The sequence below is a fragment of the Salvia splendens genome, chromosome 12, assembly GCF_004379255.2.
Source record: "Salvia splendens isolate huo1 chromosome 12, SspV2, whole genome shotgun sequence".
Classification (NCBI taxonomy): Eukaryota; Viridiplantae; Streptophyta; class Magnoliopsida; order Lamiales; family Lamiaceae; genus Salvia; species Salvia splendens.
This window is the reverse complement of record NC_056043.1, coordinates 22,176,792-22,200,948: the sequence shown is the minus strand read 5'-3', so window position 1 is coordinate 22,200,948 and position 24,157 is coordinate 22,176,792. Positions and strand designations below refer to the sequence as shown.

General features: G+C 38.6%; 1 protein-coding gene across 1 annotated transcript; it reads right to left on the bottom strand.

Moving 5' to 3' along the window:
• Positions 1-15,657: 15,657 nt before the first annotated feature.
• Positions 15,658-18,609, bottom strand: LOC121757714 (receptor-like protein EIX2). Its single transcript, XM_042153214.1, has one exon. It carries the CDS (start codon positions 18,607-18,609, stop codon positions 15,658-15,660), a length of 2,952 nt encoding a protein of 983 aa, XP_042009148.1.
• Between the last annotated feature and the right edge of the window lie 5,548 nt (positions 18,610-24,157).

Here is a 24,157-nt window from a genome sequence, read left to right as displayed (position 1 = left end):
GAAGGATTCCCCAAAGTTTTGTGGGGGAGTCGAATCGGGCTGGGCGAAGCGGTCGAAGATCAACGCTTCTGGTGAATACAACAGCAGTGCTGGTTCGCACGAGCTCCCAGAAGCCGACGAAGTGTCCCCGCTACCTCAATCAGACTATTGCCGCCGTCGTCGCCCAGTTGGGCAAAAGGCTGCGCAGCGGAGGGCTAGGGGAAGCAGCAGCGGGTCGTTCGAGGTCCAATCGGAGGCCCCTGCTCCCCCAGAAGATATCGACCGACTCGCCCGCGTGCAGTTAACGACTAGCTTGGTCCGGACCATGCATAGGTGGCATAGCACGACCGATCCGGTGTACAAGAGGATGTTGAAGGATGTCATCGATGGATGTCGGCGCGATTTGGGGATGCCACCCATTGGAGATGATGGAGCCGAGATTAGCGGCGGGGACGACGGGGCCGGCACGGGCGACGAGGATAGCGCGGAGTGAGCCGGGGATATTGGACTATGTATTTTTCTTTTTTTAAATGACTATGTATTTTTGTTTTTTTTTCTAACTATGTTTTTTTTATGTTTTATGAATATGTATTTTTGCCCTATTTTGCTTTTCCGTATTCCGTGTCAAAATTATAATTCCGTTTTTACGTAATTACATTATTGTGATTTTTTTTATTGCGGGAAGTCTTAGTGGGAAGGGCGATGGGAAGGGAGGATTGTGCAGGGGATGTCCTAGTGACGTGACAGTGGGATGGGAAGTCCTAGTGACGTGGCAGGAGGTGTTTTTGGGATGTTCTAGTGAATGTCCGAGTGGGACATCCGCCACTGGAGATGCTCTTACAATCAATTATTGAATTACTCATACCATTTTTGGTATTGTATTAGGGCTATTGAATTACTCATAAATAAAGAATAGTACTATTAAAAATATGAATCGCATTTTCCGTATTTCATATATTAAGTGATATGTTTAGTAGTCTTGAATAATTATAAAGACTAAACTCCTTATATTTACTTTAAAAAACTTTTTAATTTTTTACATTACGTTCCAAACAATATGTTTTGATCCAAAGTTAACATTTTCTGTTAAATTTAACAGTCAAACGTGATTTGACCAAATTAATGACTTAATATAAATCTAACTAACTGATTAACCTAACTAATTCAATATTAAAATTTATAAAATATTTTTTTACCTATAATAAAAATAAAATTATATTAAAATTTAGAAAATATTCACAAATTTAATTTTTATTATAGGTAAAAAATAGGCAAAATATTTTATAAATTTTAATTTAATTTAAATTTATAAAATATTTTATAAATTGTAACTTAATTTTTATTATAGGTAAAAAAATATTTAAAAATGTTAATATTAAATTAATTAGGTTAGTCTGACTAATTAGATTCATAATTAAGTCACTAATTTGGTCAAATCACGTTTGACCGTTAAGTTTAACGGAAAATGTTAACGTTGGACCAAAACATATTGTTTGGGATCAAATGGTGACAAACTTAATATAAAAGACCAAAAAGTTTTTTAGAGCAAATGTAAAGGACCAAATTTGGACTTTAGTATAATTATAAATGAAACAATAAATTTACATTTTTACATTAAAATGATATAGTACTTCCTTTGTTCCATGTTATTTAAAAAGACAATTCTTTTTTGGAAAAAAATAGTAAAGAATAAAAGTAGAGAAAAAGTAAAGTAAGAGTAAAAATATTGTACCCCCTCTGTCCAATAAAAATATGTGCACTTTCCATTTTCGTTTGTGCCACAAAAATATGCCCATTTCATTTTTGAAAAGTTATATCATTTTAATAATGTAGGTCCCACTATCCACTAACACTACTTTAACTATCATTCTCCTCCTCTCTCTTACTTTACCATACCATTCTCCTCATCTCTCTTACTTTACCATTTGTTTATTAATTCCCGTGCCGTCCCAAATGCACATATTTTTTTGGGACAAAGGGAGTATAAGTCAAAACATATATCAACAATAGAGTTAGACTAAGATTTTTTAAAAATAAAGTAAGATATAACCGTTCATTAGTTAGAAAAAAACCATTGTGATTGTGAAGAAACACGGCCAAAACATTTGGGCAAGATAATTGTCTAATACATAGTGGAGATATAATGACTTTCCAAATAAATTTTAAATCTCTAGGAATACAATATAAAATGAGCATAAACTTAATCTAGAATAGAAATAAAATCAATTTGAATCAAAACAATAAATCAGAATATTTGAACCGAATAAAATCAATAACTGCTGCAGCACGATATAGCTAGCCCAGCGAAGCATGCGAGGCAGTGCGCGAGGAGATCTGGTGAGGCAAGCGAGCAGCAATGCAACAGGGTATGGCGTGGAGTAGCAAGGAAGGCTGGCGATAAGGTGGTAAGGCAGGTGAGGAGGGGTGAAGGTGCGGCGAGTGAGGCAATCTTTATAACTTTAAAATGGTAGCATACATTTGAGAGATAAACGTTCTTAAGTTTATATGCTTTTGGAAACCTACTTAATCTACAATTTTTATTTTTATTTTAAAACAATTATCAATAATAGTTCTGTTAGAAATTAGACCGGAGCAAAAACGAAATGGAACAACAAGAACACGAGGATATACGTGGTTCGGCGTAAGCCTACGTCCACGGGAGAATAACGAATCGATTTACTTCAATCACGATCAAGAACTACAATCATACAACAAGATCACACACTCAAGAACAAGCTACTCTCTCTTCGCATATGAACTCATATCACACCGAAGACTATACAAGCTAATTCCTCACAAAGATAGTGTGTATCTCTCACTCTAGCTATTGGTTGTTGTTATGATCTCTCAGCTGATTTCTCTCTCTCGTTTCTTCTCAATGAACTCCTTGGATTGCAGCAATATTTATAGGGATTGTATCATGCAGTTGAAACTGCCATGAATGTGTAACAACTTAAATATCCGTTGCATAACAGAGTTTTGAACTCAAACTTCTTGATCATGTGTCGCACACTCCACGCTCGGTTCCGATGCACCCTCACTCGCTGTTATCATCACAAAACTCCTAACAAGTTCCCTATTTATTTTAGTGATGATTTGAAATCCTAACCTATTCATCATCTTCTTTTAGTATGTTCATTGTACGGAAATGTTCAAATAAACAATAAACCTAGTTTTATAATTTAAAATTAAAGATAATTTATAATAGAAATATCTAGGAATAAATAGAATATATAAGAAAAAAAGTAGAGAACTATAGTAGAGAAAAAATAAGATGAAAACTTTAGAACAAATACATAGGTAGTCTATATATATGTCTATTGTAAATATTTGTAGATGTTAAATTTCACAAGCTAAGTTTTTTTAGTTTTCAAATTCAAGTAATGATAAAGTGATATATTAAATTAGTTTTCGTAAAATTAATTAAACCGTGCATCTCACGAAAGTAGATACTAATAAGACATCAGCAAAAAAGAAAATTTCAGGTTTCTCGTATGAATTTCATTTTACCAGATAAAATCGGAGTAATATTCTTTAAATCACTATTCAACCAATTTATAATCTACAAAAATGCAAACTGTGCTAATAAAATTCACAGAACTGACAAGCCCCCGTGCCTCATCTGAACCTTATATATTTTTTAAAAAAAATTTATAAATGTAGGATTAGATACAATATCTTATCTTACTAATCTAAAGTGTCAGTTTGGTGAAAAACAATTTCATTCTTTTGGAAGGGAAATAAGAAGCTGATTGTGTAAATAAATGAGAGTTATCTGTGTATTTATTTTTATTTTTTTGTAAATGTTGCTTTTCATGTTTAACTATTAAAGGAAATCACAAATAATATAAGAGCACCCGCAACGCGTCGCGCGGGTGTCTCGTATCTCGCCCCTCCGAGACGAGACGGCAGCGAGACGTGTTGCAGCGTCCCATCTCGTCCCGGTCTCGACGAGACGGCTGGCGCGCGCTGGCGCTAGGGGTGTGCATTCGGGTTTCGGTTCAGTTTTTTGCCAAAACCGAAAAACTGAATTTAGTACAAAATCCAAACCGAACCGAACCCGAAAAAACCAAAAAACCGAAATCGAAAAAACCGAAAACCGAACTTAAAAACCGAAAAACCCGAACAAAACCGAAAAATCCGAAAAACCTGAAAAAATAAATATAATATAAATATATATTTATATATGTGTATTTTATTTTATTTTATATATACTAATAGAATATTTATATATAATATAAAATTAATAATACATATAATATATATTATATAGTAGAATTTATTAAAAGAATATATATTATATAGAAACCCGCTGGGGGCGAGTCTGTTGAAGCCTCACTTCCTCATCCCGCGAAGGTACCATACGCGAAGGAACCAGTTAACCCTGCCCAGTCCAGTGTATCTGAAGAGGTTGAGTTTGAAGAGCCAGAGGAGGAGATAAACTTCGAGCCTGCGGAGGTATGGGTCACGAAGGGATTGCTAGACGCGATGAGGAAGTTCGCTGATCCCAAGCGGGCGACTTATAAGGAACGGTGCAGCACGGGTAAGCTTGCTAAATCGGGGAAATGTTATGATCCCGAGGAACTGAAGGAGATAGACTGTGATGCGGAATTCCGGCAATACATCGAGGCTATCGGGTTTGACTGGCTGTTAAAGCATAGCACTGCGGAAGTACCGACGGCCCTAGCGCGTGAGTTCTTCTCTACTTTCCGATTGAAGTCTACTACAGATTTGGATGCAGACGCGATCACTTTCCGTCTGTCCACCGAAGAACATGAGATGAGTATCCGGGAATGGTCTCTCCGAATGAGACTGTTCACTCGCAAGGATGATGATGAGGGAATCTGGAACGACCGGATGGTCGGCCCTCCAAAGTGCACGCCCAGATTCAAGCCGCAAACAACCTGGGAGTTCGTGACCCATCCTAAGGTGGGCCAGTTCAAAACTAGTTATTCGAAGGCGTTTCATATCGACAACCGGATTCTTCGCTTTGCTCAGACCTTTATCAGCTATAATCTTATGGGGACAGCCAACTCTTCCTTGACTACGGCAGATCTCTACTTTACCTGGTGTATGGCCAAGGACGTCAAAGTGCACTTGGGCTACTGGCTAGCCCAGGCGTGTCATCAAATGGCCACAAACCCTTCCCGTCATATGTATACATGTCACCTTTTTGGGGCTTATCTTCAACGCTACACGATAATGAAGATCGCCAAATCTGCCCCCGAGGTAGATATGTGTGAGCCCCCGGAGGTTTTCAACGTAGACTACTTCTTCAACAAAGGGTTGCTGTACATGCATGGGAATGACGTTTGTTTCTACGAAGTTGGCAGGTTGGAGCCCCAGGTCAAGCTAGAGCAGGATGTTGGTGAGTCGAAAGCTAGTATGGATGTGGAGGAGATGAAAGTAGAAGTGAGTGTGATGCACAAAAAATTGGGTGAATTCAGAAAGGTAATGGGTGTGATGAGCAAGGAACTCGGCGACGCCAGGAAAGAAATGGCCGGGATACGGACATAGCTCGGTGGAGTCAGGGAAGAGATGCAGGCCCTCAAGGGGCGCGTCACTGTCATGGTGGGGACGTCATCTACGCAAAATGATCGGATGGCGGAGACCGTTCAATTAATGATGATGATGACGAAATGGCTGAAGGAGAACTTTGCTGAGCCGCAGACAAAATTTCCTGCTGGGCCTAGCCACATGCCTACCCAGCCAAGGCTAGGAAGTTCAACTCCCCAGTATCCCCCACCATCGTCAAAGCCCTTGGCCGCCCCGTCTGCCTCAAAGCCCATTTCAGTTATGAAGACAGTGTCCAGTTCAAGTGAGAAGGAGACAAATAAGCCGGAGACGTTCCACCGCAGGTTGGCTCCCGAGGGAGCCAAAACCTGAAATGAACCCCCCTTGACCAAGTAACTTTACTTTTAGTTTTTCTCTTTTATTTTCTTTCAGTCTTATGTTTGTTTGTTTGATGTTTGTGTTGTGTGTTTTTTTTCCGGCATGCTCTGTATATATTTGTCTGCGCTTATACTTGTCTTCTCCCACTTAGCCCAATCTTTGGTCTAAGTATGAGAAGTTTGTGTTTCTTTTCAAGCATGTGTGGTTTTTGTTTTGTTGGAATTTCTCCCACTTAGCCCAGTGCTCGGTCTAAGTGTGAGAAGTTTGTTTTGAGTGTGCGTTTTGCTGGTTATATGTTTCGTAGTAGTCTGTTTTGTACTTCCCTGTTTCCCCCCTTCACTGGGATAGCTTGGGGACAAGCTTGAGTGAAGTGGGAGGGGGAGGGAGTCGTATAGGTGTCTCTAGGTTCAGTTTTTTTAAGTATCGCATGAGCTAGTGGATATAATAAGGCAAGATCCCTTTAGTAAGAGCAATTGAAGATAGGATGCATGTCAACTTTGATGCCTTTTTCCCTTAATAAGCTGAATGCGGTCTGAATGAAGTAAGGACGATAGAAGATGCCTTAGATAACCTAATTGTGAAGCCCCACTTTAAGAGTGAGTTATAAGCCTATACATTGAGAGCTGACTTGTAAAAAAATGGGGGCTACCACTTGATGCTTAGGGAGTAGAGTATGAAGGAGAAAAAGAAAAAAAAAGGGTTTCTGGAGGTATAAGCTGGACGAAGTCCAGGAAGAGGAGGTATAAACTGGACGAAGTCCAGGGGAGAAATAAAATAAAAAAATCGGAGGTATAAGGTGGACGAATTCCAAGGGAAAATATAAAAAGGGGGGAATAAAAGAAAAAGATACCTAAGGGCAGGAAGCAATAGTAACCTGACCTAGGAATTAAAAGGAAAAAGAAAGGAGGACTATAGGAAGGAGAAACTCTCATAACCCGATGCATCAGTGGTGTAACATTAACTTAAGAGCGATTCAATCCTAACATTCCTGGTGAGGAATGAGTGATCGAGTGAATCCAACAAGTGGGAAGTCAATAGGCTATCTGGACGAACTGACAGACCGACTAGGTAGAAGAAGGTGAATGGGAGGATTTGGAGACTGTAGACGATCGGATTGACCTTAAACTTGTGGGGACGGCTGCCTAAAATTGAAGCTGGTTCATGCCTATGTGTTTTTCTTCGTGTTTTTCTTTAAGTGTTTGTTTTCTCTTTTTGAGTCTGTTTTATGTCTAGGTCTAGGAGTTTTTGGTTTTTAGAGTTGGTCATAGGATAATCATGCATTGAAATTCGCCTTATTTCTTTTTCTTATCTTTATACTTGAGGACAAGTATGGTTTAAGTGTGAGCAGTTTGATAAGGCTAATTTCATGCATAGATATAGGGGTGAAACTCATTCATTTGCGGGGTCTAACACATGTTTTAAGCCAGGTATGTAGAAGGTTTTCACCAAATCCAGGAATAGAGAAGGACAATTGCATGGTCCAATGAAACTGGCGAATAAGTGAGCATTTTGAAGAAAAATTACATGACGGAGGAAATCAAGGGGTTGAAGGGTAGATTGGAGATTTCTACGAAGGCTTCTAGAAGATTATGTCCGCACATATATAAAGAAGGAAGCATGCAATCAGAGGGGACCTTTTCGGTGAAGGCCTGATGACCAGATTGTTGCTCTAGCTCACTCTCTTCTACATATTTTTGGGTTTTATCGGGAAATTGTAGGGGTCTGGGTTTTACTTGGCTAGTCCGTAGTTGGGCAACACCGTCCTCGCGGAGGGTGAATATACACTTTAATCGCTTTCATTTTACTTTACCGTCGTGAATTTCACCGAGCTTCGCCGTTCGAAGCTCGGCACTGTTTGTTGTTGAATTTCCGTCGTTTATGCAATTTCTATTTTCTGTGTTTGAGCTGCTGTTGATTTCGATTATGGAAGTTTATCATTTTGAGTTTGTTGCGATCGCTGAGTTGGATGTCTGAATTTCATGTTGGTTGCTGAGTTTGAGTAAAATCGTTGGAATCTAGCATTGATCGGAGCAGATTTGTTGAATATGAGACAATGGAGTTGAATCAGGTTGTTGTTGGGTTCGGATTGCTTGGATCCGGAGTGGTTAAGCATCTGACGTTTGGATCTGAAACAGAGTGATCGAGATTTATGCCTAGCTTTCGTGTTTTCTTTTCATTCCGTCTAGTATATGTAGATCTGTTTTATTTCCGGCTGTTTGCAAGTTTCCGACGTCCGAATTTCTATATTTTGTTCGAATCTAGATACATGCTCTGTTTACTTCATGTTCGTGTTTAATTCAGTTGATGAGATGCGTGTTGCTATTAGTAAAATCCTTAGTTAGTTAGTTGCAGCTTTCCTTCCGTACTTGATATTTCTGGAAGTTGGTCCCCACTTTTATTCTCTTTCTGTTTAGTTGAATTAGGAAGTTGGTTGCTAAGTCTAGAAAGGTAGTTGGTTATTTCGTAGTCATGAGAATGTTCGATGTCAGCGTATGCAGAATACTTGATATCTGTCGGCGTATTCTTAAGTTTCCCGCCGAGGATCTCCTCGGTTTTACTTACTTTCGTATTTTCTGAAGTGTTAGCTTAGTTTAAATTTCACGCTGTACTGTTCTGAGTTTAGTTTTAATCAAAGTTGCTTTCGTTTCATCGTGGTGTTTACTGTTTCACGTAGTTAATTTTCATTCCAGTTTGAAATTCACTTGACCCAGTAGTTAAAATTTCCTTGATCAAGTTAGTATGTTAAATTCTGTCTAGAATAAAATCAGTAGGTAAAACTCCCAAAGTTAAAGCGTGGCAACAGCCAACCCCCTGTTCACTACTCACACACTTGATACACTAGCTTCTCTGTGGGATCGACCCCGAACTTGCCTCTTTACTGTTAAAGTAGTGCAAAATTGAGAGTTTATAAATTACTTTGGTAGGAAACGAGTGAGGGCGAGATTGCATTGATCAAGTGGCACCGACATTTGCTAACTGATCCAGCCGGTTCGGTTATCTTCCATATAACTTGATTCACACTCTATTCGCGCCCCCTCTCGAGGTCCTTCCAAAATGGCGCCGTTGCCGGGGAAGCATGGTGTTATTTTATGTTTATGTGTAACGCATAGGTGTATATAATTTTGTTTCTTTCTTTTCTCATTTGTTTTTTTTCTTCTGTTGATGAGAAGGTACCACCGCGGCAGCCACTGGAATCACCCTCTTAAAAAAATAAATTATTGCGTCAGCGTGACGAATCCCACTCGCGGGCCAGCGAGTGGGCGTCACGCATGGCCTGGGAGCTCGCCATGTCGCCTCGGCGCTTGGAGAGACGTCGCGTTACGCGTCTCGGAGGGACGAAATGCGGGACGAGATGGCAACGGGCTGGGGACGAAACGGAGCGCTGCAACGCGTCTCGCCGCCGTCCCGTTCCTCCGTGACGGAACGTGGGACAACCGCGTGACGCGTTGCGGGTGCCCTGGCCATCCACAACGCTGTCACTATACCGTCCCTTAAATTACTATTTGCGGGCCCCACTGTAGTTTTTTATTCCATCCCTTAACTAAGGGACGGAACCTGCAACCCTCCGTCCCTTAAATTACTATTCATTCAATTTCATTTTTTATTTTTATTTCCAACCAAATTCAATTAAAAAAAACACACTTCATTAAAAATAAAATAAAATTACAACATAAAAAAAATACAACTTAAAATTCAAAAAAATAAAAAAAGACATAATTAAAATTCTAAAAAAATAAAAATGACATAATTTAAAATACAATTTTACAGAAAATAAAAAAACTACTCCGCCGGCGAATCATCCCCCAGAGGCGGTGGAGGTGCACTGAAGCCGTGAGGAGGCGGAATGCCAAGTTGTGCCGCCATAAACACAACTCCGTTAAGCCAGACTTGGTATTGGGCGGGTGTAAAGCGGGAAGTGTCCACCATTGTGGCGGTCATGTACATGGCCATAAGAGAGTTGGGGGGTCCCCCCGAGCCTGCCTGGCTTGATTCGGCTCTGCCCCTCCTCCCTCTAGCCGCCTTCGCCGCATTTCTCCCTTGCGGTCGACGGCGCCCACGGGAGGATCCCCCGGCATCGTCTGCCGGAGTCTCAACCTCCTGCGAGGCAAACTCTTGTGGCCCGCTGCCCGAACCGTCACCACACGAGTATTGGCCACTCGTCGTGTGCTTTGTGCGCTTCGACGTCGAGCCCGTGCTGGACCGCACACCGCAGGCCCACCTTTCCTCGTCCTTGACGACCTCCTAAATATTGACATATTTGAATGTTTTCCGGTGTCGTCGAAGTAGACCCGCAAAGTCGACCTCAGAATGTCGGCTCCCGTGGCTCCGCTTTGGTAATGAGCCGCTTCATTCTTGTGGATGGCGCAGAATCGTTTGACCTCTCTGTCGACTGGGTCAAAGTGAGCGCGGAGCATCTTATATGTGCGGCGGAGGGTCTTTTTCGGCTTAATCTCGTGGTAGGCCTCGGTGACCTTTTCCCAGAAGCACTTCTGGGGTTGTTGATTCCCGACGATGGGATCGTACGAGACGCTGATCCAGGCGTTGTACACCGCCAGCGTTTCTTTAGGGCCGTACGGATGCCGGCCTAGATCGTCCTCCTCCTCCTCCTCCTTCTCTTCCTCCTCCTCCGCCTCGGCCTCCGCCCGAGAGCTTCCCCCGCCTCGGCCTCCTCCCCTACCTCGGCCTTCTTCCGGAGTGGGTTGAACTGGATAATCCTCCCGAATCTGGGATAATCCCTACGAATACCGCGGGGCGGAGGGACGGGCGTATGCATCAACATCAAAATTGGGTGGTTGGTACCCCCGGCGTCGACGAACCCTGGGTGCCCAGCGTCGACGAATCGGAACCACCCAATGTGTTGTACATGCTCCCCCAGTCGCCGAACGGGTTGAGATCCCACCCGCCGGAGCCGCCACCGTCGGAGTTTCCGTCGCCGAACATTTTGTGAGATGTTAGATGAAAATTGGAGAGGAAATGGAGATTATTTGGGAAGAATAGATGTGTAGTTGTGTGTGAAATGAGGATGAATTAGGAGTATTTATAGAGTAAAAAAAATAAAAAATAATAAAAAAAGGAAAAACGGCTATTAACGGTAATATTACCGTTTCACATTTTTTATTTTTTATTTTTATTTAAAAAAACTGAATTATTGCGTCAGCGTGACGATGTCAACTTGCGGGACGTCGAGTGGGTGTCACGCATGGCCTGGGAGCGCGCCACATCGCCTCGGCGCGTGGCGAGCCGTCTCGCATTTCGTCACGGCGGAACGGGATGGGTGATGGGCTGGGGACGAGACGGGGCGCGGCAATGCGTCACGCAGCCGTCCCGTCCCTGAGTGGGATACGGGCCACCCGCGTGACGCGTTGCAGGTGGCTTGAAGACAAATAGTTGTTCTGAATAAATTTGCTGATTATAGATTAAAGTGATCTAAATAAAAGTAACAGTTTTTATGAACACGCATTTTGCGAAAGAGCATGTTATAGTGCATCTTTATATGATAAAAATCAGACGTTACCGTCTACATTATACTCATATTATTATATCCATTTTTTTTGAGGTAATTTATCATCCTATCACTTCTTTAATTAGTTCACTGTATTCATAGTAATGTACAAATAACTTGATAGTTAAGTATCAACTACTAACCTTAATTGGCTTTGTGTTTCATGTATGTAGGAATTGGGATGTTGTTATACATGGTGCTTTAAATATTCGTAAGTTTTTTCAGATAAAAGGAATACTTGATTACAATGTCTCCAAAGTAGTTTGATTTTCTTGCTTTTTTGGGAGTTAAATAATTATTTTCTTTAACTTATTACAAGAAATAGAATAGTGATATTTGAATGCGCCTAACTTGTGCACTTTCTTGTAAGCCAATAACGATAGGAATGAAATGCTGAAGTAGAAAGCACTAACGAAGAAAATGACTTACTAAAATTTGTCATTTATTTTTATTTCTGTACATTCCATAAAATTTATCACATTTTACTTTTATCAATTTTGGCAATAAACCTCATATTCTATTAACATATTTCCATTCATAATATAAAAGTAGGACTTACATTCCATAAATTTTTCAATCACTTTCCATTAGCATTTATTAAAACTCATGTAAAATTAAATATGATAGATTTTGTGGACGGAAAAAGAATTTAATAATTCCACTGGTCTCTAAAAAATAATCTTTTAATATTTGGAACTGTCAATCAAAATCAGTTCATTTTATGTTTTAAAAATTTCAACACATATTATATTATTAATGATATTAATTTCATATTTCTTTAATATTACTTTATCACTTTTTTTTATGTATCATATTTTATCAATTTAATACTCTTGTTATCCTTAAAAAATAGATTAGTTTTACCATTTTAATGTCCTTAAAATTAGACCAAGTCTATGGAGTCTACAATCAATTAACACTACTTTTGCTATCTTTTCCTTTCTTTTTAATTTTTTTTATCTCTCTCTTACTTTGCTAATTATATATTAAATTCCATAATATATAAGTTTGTCTATTTTTATAGGACCGAGAATGTATTAAAATCTATATAGCCTTCTGTATTTTAGATAACAGAAAAGTAATTTTTAATAAGGATTATAAAATAGGAAGGATTGTGCATTCCACACGAATTCCACCTTACTCTGCATTAAAATAATACTCCCTCCGTCCCCTAATAGGAGTCGCTCTTTGACCGGGCACGAGTTTTAAGAAATGTAAAGAAAAGTTGGTTAAAAAAGTTAATAGAATATGAGACCCACAATTTTATATTGGTTTTATAATAAAATGTGAGTAGAGTGAGTTAGTGGAATGTGGGGCCTACTACCATTTATGGTAAAAATAATGAGTGACTCTTAATGGGGGACGGCCCAAAATGCAAATTAGCGACTTTTATTCGGGGACGGAGGGAGTAAATTATAGTAAGCTTTGTCCAATAGAATGGGTCAATATGACACATAAACTTTAGTTTGAGACGAAATTTTTAAGACAAAATTGAACAGTTAATGGCTAATATACACGCCACTATTTCTACCATGACTTTTTTTGATAAAGAAGTAAAATATTCAAATTAATTATGAAAAGTATAAGCTAAATTTCAACAGAACAACTAACAACAAGCTGCTATGATTACACAGGGCATTGAGTTGTTTTCATATTGATTAAAGTTAAACCTGTTTTTAGTGAGGCTAATTTCATAAATTTAGCATCAAGTTTAATGATACTGTTGTTTCTTTAATACGATATAAAGCACATGAAAGACTTGGTTAAGTTTAAAACTTAAACTAATATACCATTTTATTCTCGAGCTTAATCTGTGTCATGCGCAGTTATAGTGACGAGTATTAATTAACATCAATTATATATGAATTAACGTGTTGAACTTGATATAGATTGGGATAACTAAACAGAGAGAGCATACATGGCTTGGACTACTTAAGTGCAAGTTAAGATGTGTTTAATAAGGATCTAATAGATATTAGTCAAACTTGAGTGGAACATGCAATTTTGTTTTTACTTAAATATTTATTACAAAAATTATAAAAGATAAAATCAGGGCAAATATCTAGTCCTCCACCATGTTCTTGATCTTTTATGCCACATTATATAATTGACCATTGCAGCAAGTCTTCCAATTAACATTAGAGGAGTAAGTCTTCCAATATGGATCTCAAATCTCCCACACAAAACGCCAAATTTGACTTCAATTAAATAAGACCACTGACTTTAATTCAATTAAAAATAACAGTCTTAGTTGGGTAAAACATTTGTTTTAATATCTTGCCAATTTGTAAAGTTAAGCAAGGTAATGATTACATTTCAATATTGAGACATTTTTTAAAAAGTATGATTAAACAATTAATTGTTATCGGGTCAACCTGATAACGACCCAATCCAATAAGGCATAACCCGAATCGGACATGTTAAGAAAACTCTAAACCCGAACACGAACTCAACCTGCTACCTTCAAACCCGAACACGACCCGCATTCGACACGAACCCGTTAACGACACAATATAATTTGGATTGACACGACACGATAACGACCCGAACCTGATATTACACGATTATAACCTAATATTACACGATCAAACCTTATTTTTCAACCTAATTTACACGATTAAAAATCTGTTTTATATGCTTTAAACCCGATTTACAATAAATTTAAAAATTAAAGTAAAATATATATTTTTAATAATAATAATAATAAAAATAATAATAATATTATTTCTTAATGGTTATCCGCATCTAACCCGAATCCAATCCGAAATTATTGGGTTCTTAACGGGTCAACCTAATAAGGACACAAACCCAATAAGGTTTGATCCAAACCCAATAATTTCGTGCGGATTCGTGTCGGATTATCGTGTCGTGTCAAAAATTGTCAGCCCTATAAACAATGAGTTTTACATAACATAATGTTTTTTTGTGAGTTTTTATTTATTTAACCGTTCAATATTTATCTCCAAAATGTGTGAAGGCAGTCAAACTGTATCCTTCTATGGAGGGCGTGCTAGAAACAGAAAATGGAGAGTTGTAATCGGAAAATTAAATTTCAATTTGATTGGAAATTTGAATAGTGGGTCGTTTAAGACATGAACAAATGTGATTAGACTCCAATAGTAGTATAAAAATCCATCTATCAATCATGAACGTGGACAATATTTAATTCTAATTTTCCATATGTACCATTGAAGTGAGGGATCACGCGTCGAGTTGACCGATTTGATGAGCGCTAATCGCATATCCACAAGATTTGAAAGACTTGAGGCAAGACTTGAGATGTGGTATAACATTGAACGGACCACATTGAGAAGTATACTTCGTATTATGTAAATCAAGTACAAAGATCGTAGAAAGTATTCTTTTTTTAAATTTATACGACTTACTATATAAATCAAGTACAAAGATCGTAGAAAGTATTCATTTTTAAATTTATACGAGTAACATTGAGCATATGGTGTTGGTCAAATGTACAATATTTTGACTTATCAATATGTGTGGGTTTTTTGTCACCAATATCATGACATTTTGGATAACGACGATCAACAATTGAGAAGGGTTACTATTGTTACTTTATAGAATCAACATCAACATGTCATCGTATGTATCTTTAGTTTATACTATTTATTCTCAAATCATTCAACCCTAATCAACCATCTCTCTCTCGCAGCTCCACATGTTCATGTCGAGCTACATCTGGCATCGTTAACTCTAAAAATATATTCCCTCTGTTTTTTAAAAATTGTAATTATTTCTAGTTTGGGCCATTTATTAAAAATAGAAACTTTAGAATTTTTCTATTTTAAGACATGGACTCCACAATCCACTAACACTACTTTCACTACTTTTTCTTTTTCTCTCTCTTACTTTACTCATTTTTCTTTTCATCTCTCTTACCTTACCAATTGTTCTCACTTACTTTACCAATTGTACATTAAAATTCGTACCGTTTCAAATGTTTCTATTTTTTGAATACGGATGGAGTACAACAATGATTAATAGTAGGTTGGACTCCCAGTATTAAAATATTAGGTGGCTATGCATATTTTACGATTCTATCTCATTTAAATAATATAATTTAACTTCGACAATTCAAAACTAAAGTTTTGAAGACAAGGGTATGATCATTATGTGCATGATCATGTCTTGTAACTCATAATGCTCCAGAGACACTATATATGATAAACAACACACACATTAGATTAAGAATTATGCTTTGAATAACTAAACTTACAAACTAAATATATAGAAGAGTAGAAACAAACCAATATAGATAAAAATTATTACACATTTTCTTTAAAAATAAACGCAAAATATGCATCCCTCCACGACTTATTCAACCACAACGTAGCACAAACAACTGAAAACCCCACCACATAACCACAAGATACAAACACATATAACCAATCTACTTCCAATCCATCTCCATCTTTCCCCTCCTTAGCCACTGTCATGACTTCTCCATCATCACCGTTGCAACCACTTGTCAACGGAGGACCACAAAGATCATTGCCAACGAAGCTAGACGCGTCAAAGCTCTGAATTTGGGTGCCCTTTGGTATCCCTCCGGTAAGGTTATTGTACGACAAGTTCAAATGGTTCAAAGCATACGCCAAAGATAAGCTACTCGGAAGTTGACCCGATAAGAAGTTCCTTGATAGATCGAGCGACTCCAACTCCTTCATATCTCCAACATTTCGAGGAATCAAACCGGTCAAGCTGTTTTTCGACAAGTTTAATGACCTCAGTTCAACTAAACTTGTCACCCCATTTGGGATTTCTCCACACAAATCGTTGCTAGAAAGGTCGATATTCGTGACCAATGACAGAATTGTATCGTACTGCAAAATACTCCCTTTTGTGGCAACTAATGCACTATCTATGAAAGATGCCCCATTGTAGCTTGAAGAAGAGTAGTCATATTGATTCAAGCTTCTCTTGGTAGCCATTGCGGTCAAATTTTGAACACAATTAGGTATTGCACCAGAAAACTTGTTTTGTGAGAGATCCAAGATTTGGAGAGAGATTAGGTGGCATATCTCAGAAGGAATCTCACCGTTGAACTTGTTTGATCTCAAAATTAGAATCCTCAACTTGACTAAGGTAGTTCCAATCCACGGCTGCAAGCTTCCATCAAGATGATTCTCCGAAAGCTCAATCTTCAGCAGCTGTTTGCAGTTACGCAACGAAGAAGGTATGTGGCCCGAAATACTGTTGCGATAGAGATTCAAAGACTGCAGATTTGCAAGAAAACCTATTGAATTTGGGATGACTCCGGATAATTTGTTATCGCCTAGATTCAAGTACTTGAGCGACGCCCATTCCTTCCAGCAATCTGGCAACTTTCCAATCAGTTGGTTTCCCGCCAAATGAAGGATCTCAACTTTATGAGTTTGCGAGCTATTGCACACGAACCGAGTCATGAAACCCAAGAACGAGTTGTTAGACAAGTCCATCTCAACCAAAGCATCTCCAACTCCGGGCAGCGAGCCACTGAACTTGTTCGAGCTCACGTATAAATACCGAGCTCGACTTAGGTTCGGAATCTCACCGCGGAGATTGTTTCTGGTCAGATTCAAAAACGGAATCTCCCAAAACCAGCTTGGGACAGTACCCGAGATTCCGGTATCCGATAAATCAAGCTCCGACACACTCCTCTGAGATTCAATCCACCTTGGAATTCCCGCGCCCACGAATCTCCACGACGCCACCTTGAGAGCAGTGAGGTGGAAGGGCGGGACCCAATCCAGCGACACGTTCAAAAGCAAGCAGTTTGCCGAGGCTGACAGAATCCTCAAGTTTTTCAGATTCGAAAAGTGTTTCTCAGTCAGGGTCCCTTGCAGCAAGCAGTCATCGATGTAAAGCTCTTCCAAGCTTGAGAGCTGACCGTAGCTCTCGGGCAGGCTGCCTGAGAAATTGTTTCCGTAGAGGCTGAATTCCTGCAGAGACGACAGCTTCCCCAGGCTGCCCGGGATCGGACCAGAAAACGAGTTCCCGCCAAAATGAAGGAACTGGATTTTCTTAAAATCTCCGAAGCTGTCTGGGATGCGACCGTAGAGCTGATTGCTTCGCAAGCAAAGGAGCTTGATAGAATTCAAGAAGCAATCCGACATATTTCCGAATGAATCGGATATGTCTCCTTCCAGCTGATTGTACGTCAAGAACAGAAATTCTAACCCGCACATGTTGGAAATCTCTCTGGGAATTTTCCCGGTGAGCTGGTTTCCGAAAAAACTGAGGGTTTTGAGAGATGTTAGATTAGCGACATCGCTGGAGATGTAGCCAAGCATGAAGCTATAGCTGAAATATGCAAACTCCAATTCTTTGCAGGAGTAGAGCCAATCTGGGATTGTGGAGTTTAGACGGTTCTCCGAGAGATCCAGGTATCGGAGTTTGGTGGCTCTGTTAACCGTTGGAATCGGGCCGTTGATGCTGGTGAAGCTAAGGTCAAGATGCTCAAGCTTGGTGAGCTGGAAAATCCATGGCGGGATGGACTGAGAGTGGAAATTGTTGTGAGAGAGATCGAGCAAAGTGAGAGACGATATATTCATAGTACTAGCATTGCTCAAAGGAGATACAAACACAAGGCTGCAATTTTGGAAATGCAGCTCTTGCAAAGAAGGGAGAGTGTTGATTATCTTCCACCAGTTGGAGCTGGATCTGCTGAGGTTGACAAAGCTCATGTCGACGTGCTGCAGCTTCCTGAGCCCGGACAACCATTCTAGGTTGTCCGAGGCCAGTTTGTTCCCGTCCCCCGACATGCTCAACGTCTCCAAATTGGAAAGGTTTCCGATGGTAGGCGGTACGCTCCCATGAAATCCGGCGTTGGATAAGTTGAGATGGTGGAGATTTCTGAGCGATCCGAGGAAGGAAGGGATTGTTTGTGTCAAGTTGTTTTGGCTGAGATCGAGGAATCTCAGATGTTTGAGATTCAGCAGAGATGGATTGATTTGGCCTTGAAGTGAAGGATTGTTTTGGAGATGGAGTTGTTCGACATGGCCGGTTGAGTTGCTGCAGATTACACCTTTCCATTTGCAGCAATCGACTTTACTGTCCCATGAGGAAAAAAGATCGTTTGGATCTTTCAAAGATTGTTTAAACTTTATAAGTGATTGTTTTTCGATTTCGTGGCAGAAAATGTCGTTGTTTGGGATAGAGGAGCTTAGTTTGAATGAAAATATGGAGAAAATGCTGATGAAAAGAAAGGGTGTGTGGTTTGTATTGAAGTCTCGCATCGTTTGCACAAAATTGGGAGTTTGTAGAGATTTGAGTTTTGGATCAACTGTAGGTAGATACTATAAATAGAGTTGGGGAACCTTCTTTGAAGTTACCATCTAGAAAATATAGCACTCTATTTTTCTCACCTCAATTGGATCTTGGAGCATTTGGCAAAGTTGGTCTATACTTATTAGATATTGAAAATCATGAGAGAATTTTGAAAAAATAAATTTGGAAAATTTTGAAGAAATAGATGATTTTGGTCAACTGTAGCTAGATACAACTGTAAAAATACAGTGGGGAACCTTCTATGAAGTTACCATCTAGCAGTAAGCACTCTCTTTTTCTCGCCTCAAATGATTCTAATTCCTTTCTGGACCGGCAAAGTTGGTCCATATTTATAATAAATTGAAAATAAATGGAGAATTGTGAAAAAATAAATTTGGAAAATTTTGAAGAAAACGATGATTTTGAGTGAAAATGAAAAAAGAGGAGAAGGGGAGGATTTTTAGAAGGGGATGAGATAAAAAAAATTTCAAAAAATAAAAAATGATAATACTCCCTCCGTCCCAACGTAATTGTCACCTTTTTCCATTTCGGTCCGTCTCAATTTAATTGTCACACTTCATTTTTACCATAAATGGTAAGTAGGTCCCACATTCCACTAACTCACTTCACTTCACTCACATTTTATTTTAAAACCAATATAAAAAAATGGGTCTCACATTCCACTAACTTTTCCAACCAACTTTTCTTTACATTTTCTTAAAACTCGTGCTCACTCCAAGAGTGACAATTAAGTTGGTACGGAGGGAGTAATTCTTTTGGAAAACAGTAAAACCAAAAATATATTTTTAAAAAATATAGTACTACTTCCTTATACCATTTATAGAATAATTTTGACTCGATACGAATTTTAAAAATTTCTTGAATTTGTGAAAGTGTATAACTCGAATATGGGACCCAAGTTTAATACTCCCTCCGTTCCGCGATAGTTGAGTCATTTCATTTTCTGCACTCGTTTTGGAAAAATGATAATAAATAGTTAAAATGAAGATAAAGTAAAGTAAGTGACAAAATAAGGTAAATAAGAGTCTTATCTACATTATTCTCTCTCTTACATTACATTTTCTCCACTTAATTATTTATTATCATTTTTCTAAAATGAGTGCAGAAAATGAAATGACTCAACTATCGCGGAATGGAGGGAGTACTAGTTTTATATTGTACAATGAGTGCAAAAAGTTAGTACTTCCTTTGTCCCACAATAAAAGTCACATTTTACCATTTCGGTCTATCTTATAATAAGAGTCACATTTCACGTTACCATAAATGGTAAGTAGGTCTCACATGCCACTAAGTCACTTCATTCACATTCTATTATAAAATCAATATAAAAAGTAGACCCCATATTCCATTAACTTTTCCAACCCACTATTCTTTACTCCCTCCGTCCGCTATTATGAGTCCCGGTTACTTTTGCACACTCGTTTTATAAAAATGATAATAAATAGTTAAAGTGGAGAAATAGTAAAGTAAGAGAGAGAATAATGTTGAGAGGGAGTACATTTCTAAAACCCGTGTCCATAACAAATGTGACTCATATTGTAGGACAGAAGGAGTAGTAGAATGTGAGGTCCGCATATAAAAAATGGAATAAAGTAAATTGATCTTTAAATCGTGGACAACCAAAAATGACAAAATAGTTCTTTAAATGATGGACAGAAGAGTTGAATATATGCTCTGTCAACACGCGTGTTGCATCCACAGTTTTAAAAACCGGACGATTTGACCAGTTGGACCGTGAATTGGTAAGTGGTCCGGTCCGATCCGGTTCACCCCTAAAAACCGTGGGCATGTCAGGCCGCTTTGAACCAATGGAATCGGCAGGTCCGACCGGTTGGGCCGAGAACCGGAAACCGGTTTTGTATCTTTAAAATGGCTTGTTTAAAATCTATACATATATAAAGTTCCCGGTTTTTGGATTGACACGTGGCACTATTTTGGGCGGGAAAATGAAGTTGATTTATATATATATATATATATATATATATATATATATATATAGGGTGCTGTTAGGTTGAGATTATTTAATTAAATTAAGAAATGAGATGCAATCTCAGCCACTAATCCACAAGATTAATGAAATGTCAACAGCTATTACATTATGTCAACACAGGGGTATAAGTGTCATTTCATTAATAATATGGCAGAAAAAAATAAAATTGTATTTGAAATCATTTTCTAAAACCCTCTCCAAAAGTCTCTCTGAAAAATCTGTTGATCTTCATACAATTCACACAATTGTGCAAAATCGAAGACCTTCAAAATCTATGAAGTATACAGAAGCTGAAGCTGAAGCTGAAGCTGAAGCTGAAGAATTTGAGCAATACCGTTTTTCCCCCAAATTGAAGCTGAAGAATTTGAGCAATTGAAACATGAATATAGGAAGTAAACAGAAGAGGAGAAGACAATTACGATGGCGAGAAGGTAGGGGATGAAGACGAGTGTGTTGGCGATTAGGTAGGAGGAGAGGCGGTAGACGCCGCTGGAGGCTTCTCGGAGGAGGATTGGGCGCTCGTTGATGAAGATCGGGAGGGTGAACGCGAAGGTGAGCGTGAACGCGAAGAGACCTAATCGCTTCTCGATCCCCAATTTGTCTAATCCGATGTTGATGTAAATCTTGCCGAGCACGATTCCGACTCCTACGCTTGCAGTGTGTTGGTGACGAGCAATTGCTTCGTTCTATAAATGATTTTCCAGAATTGGAAGGATAGGAGTGTGAATTCGTGGATTCTCGAGCTTCCAGATCTGATTTTGTGTTCAATTGGAGGAGGAGAGATGGATTCAATTGACATCTGCTGTATACTGCCCAAAGAACAGTAGTTATTTTGATGTTGGTACATATGTTGTTCAAATTTACCATGCTTTCTCTAGGTTAAGCTAGTTATTATCCATCCTTTTGTCCTATGAATATCGTTAGAGAAGTTTAAATGCAGTTTATACCATGCTTCCTTTGGTTTGCTTTCTTGAGTTTGGTCCTTGTTTTCATGTTCCCATGAAAGTGCAGTTTATTGAATCCAAATATTTCTATTTTCTTTAAAACTATGCTTCTTTTCTTAAAAATATTTGTATGGCAGAGCATGTTGATACTAACATAATAAAGAAATCCTCATGTAAATTTTGGATGTCCTGTTTCTTGATCATAACTTTCCTTTTGTGATGTATCCCCTACCACCCTCCACCATGTCATATCATTTTCCTGCTCCTGCTCCTGCTGTTCCGGTGGTTGGAGGTTGGTGAGGATTTCCATGGAGAATTCGAGGGGATCGAGCTGAGGGGGACGGTGAAGCCGTTGGAGAGGAGGAAGGCTTTGAGGGAGAAGATGTCGTCGTGGTGGATCTCGAAGCAGCAGCAGCCGTCGCAGGGCGTGACGCCGGAGCTCTTCTCTGTGCTGCAGTAGGTGAAGAGAGCGCCGGTGTCGTTCCGGAGCCACCAGCAGCACAAGGAGACGGCGGAGGTGGTGGAGCTCGATCGGATTCTCCAGGTCTTTGATGAATTGATTCAGAAGGTGTGTGTGTTTGTGCGTGTCAAAGTTTAGAGTGATTTGTCTGGCTAATCTAATTATTAAGATTCGATTTTTTTTTCCAGAAAAAAATGTTCTTTTTTCTTGTTTATAGTGATGGTTGAATGTGTTATGTTTTTCTAGCAAATGTTTCCTTTCTTTTAAATGAGGGATTTTTTTTGGTGGATTGTTTTTCTTATTCTTGAGCTGAAATTGTTCTTAATGGAGTTGTTGTCTTAGTTAATTCTGCTGATTTTTTTATTGGTCTTGATATTTTACCATAGGTAATCTCTCTCTCTGTTTGCCTCTTGAGCTAAGATTTCCATAGCTTCTTGGTTCTTGTAAGAAACATATTGATCTATTTGAGAGAAAGAGTGAGAGTGAGAGTGAGAGAGAGAGTGAAAAACATCTTGATCTTATGTCAACTACAATGTCAACAGCAAACGTTATTCGTGTCAACTATGATGTCAACATCAAACGTTATTTATGTCAACTACGATGTCAACATCAAACGTTATTTATGTCAACTATTATGTCAACAACAACTCATTCAGGAGACAGAAAAGATTGATTTCTGAAAAAGGATAGAAGAAGATACTGTTGATGCTGCTGCAATGGGGGAGGGTTCCTAATTGAAGATCTTGGCTCTCAGCTACCTTTACTTGCCCGCTAGACTTCAAGGTTGTTTCCTTTACCTGAGTGCATTCCCCGAAGATTGTGAGATACGTGCCTCTAAACTCATCAAACTTTGGGTTGGTGAAGGCTTCTTCCTAAAACCTGCACTACCCACACAAACCATGAACAACTATTGTGGTTTCTGACTTTTGAACTTAGCAGTATGTAATATATATGAAATGTCAACCAGTTCAACAACTTATATTGAAATGTCAACAACGCAAAAATAATTCTTATAATTAAAAAAGAACAACTATTTGGTCTTAATTTTTTTATTTGAAACAAGTTCTGGTATCATGATCATGCAATACATGTCAATTGCTTTCGTATAAAATATCAACAACTTATATGAAAATATCAACAACTTGTATATCAAATGTCAACAACTTGTCAACAATTTGTATATAGTGTCAACAACTCAAAAACAATTCTTGTAATTTAAAAATAACAACTATTTTATCTTCAATTTTTATTCGACACAAGTTTTGACATCATGATCATACAACACATGTCAATAGCCTGCATATCAAATGTTAACAATTTATAGCAAAATGTCAACAGCTTGTCAACAACTTGTATATAGTGTCAACAACTAAAAAACAATTCTTGTAATTAAAAATAACAACTATTTTATCTTAATTTTTTTAATTGACACAAGTTCAGGCATCGTGTTCATACAATATATGTCAATAGCATGCATATCAAATGTCAACAACTTATAGCAAAATGTCAACAACATGTTAATAGTCTGTATATAAAATGTCAACAGCCTGTCAACGACATGTATAAAGTGTCAACAGCTCAAAAACAATATCAATAGCGAGAATATCAAATGTCAACAACTCTATTAAAATGCCAACAACTAAAAAATAACACTTATAATTCACATATCAATAGCGATAATATCAAATGTCAACAACTCTATTAAAATGTCAACAACTCTATCAAATTCAGAAACATAGCAGAGCTTCCACCAACATACACAAAATCTATTAGTCAATTAAAAAATCTAACAATTTCGACATGAGGATTCAATATCTCACAAATCTTATTGTTCCAATTTTCAGATCTACAAATTCCAATTCAGGAAAAATGAGTAAAATCACAGATCTCACTACAAAATCCAACAAAGAGTAGAAATCAATGATGTCGGCGAGGAGCTCGGGTTCCATCTCGAAATCGGGCAAAACGTCGCTCTCGTCGATTCCGAGGAAGAGATCGTCGAAATCAATACTGTCGAACAGATTGACGCCGGAGAAATAGGGGAACTCGGCAGCGTCATTCGAGAAGCCTTCCATTTCGCCTTCCAATTCGGAGGCGCAGCA

Excerpts from the sequence above, each read along its gene's own strand:
- LOC121757714 (XM_042153214.1), bottom strand. The coding sequence starts at position 18,609 with ATGCGAGACTTCAATACAAACCACACACCCTTTCTTTTCATCAGCATT.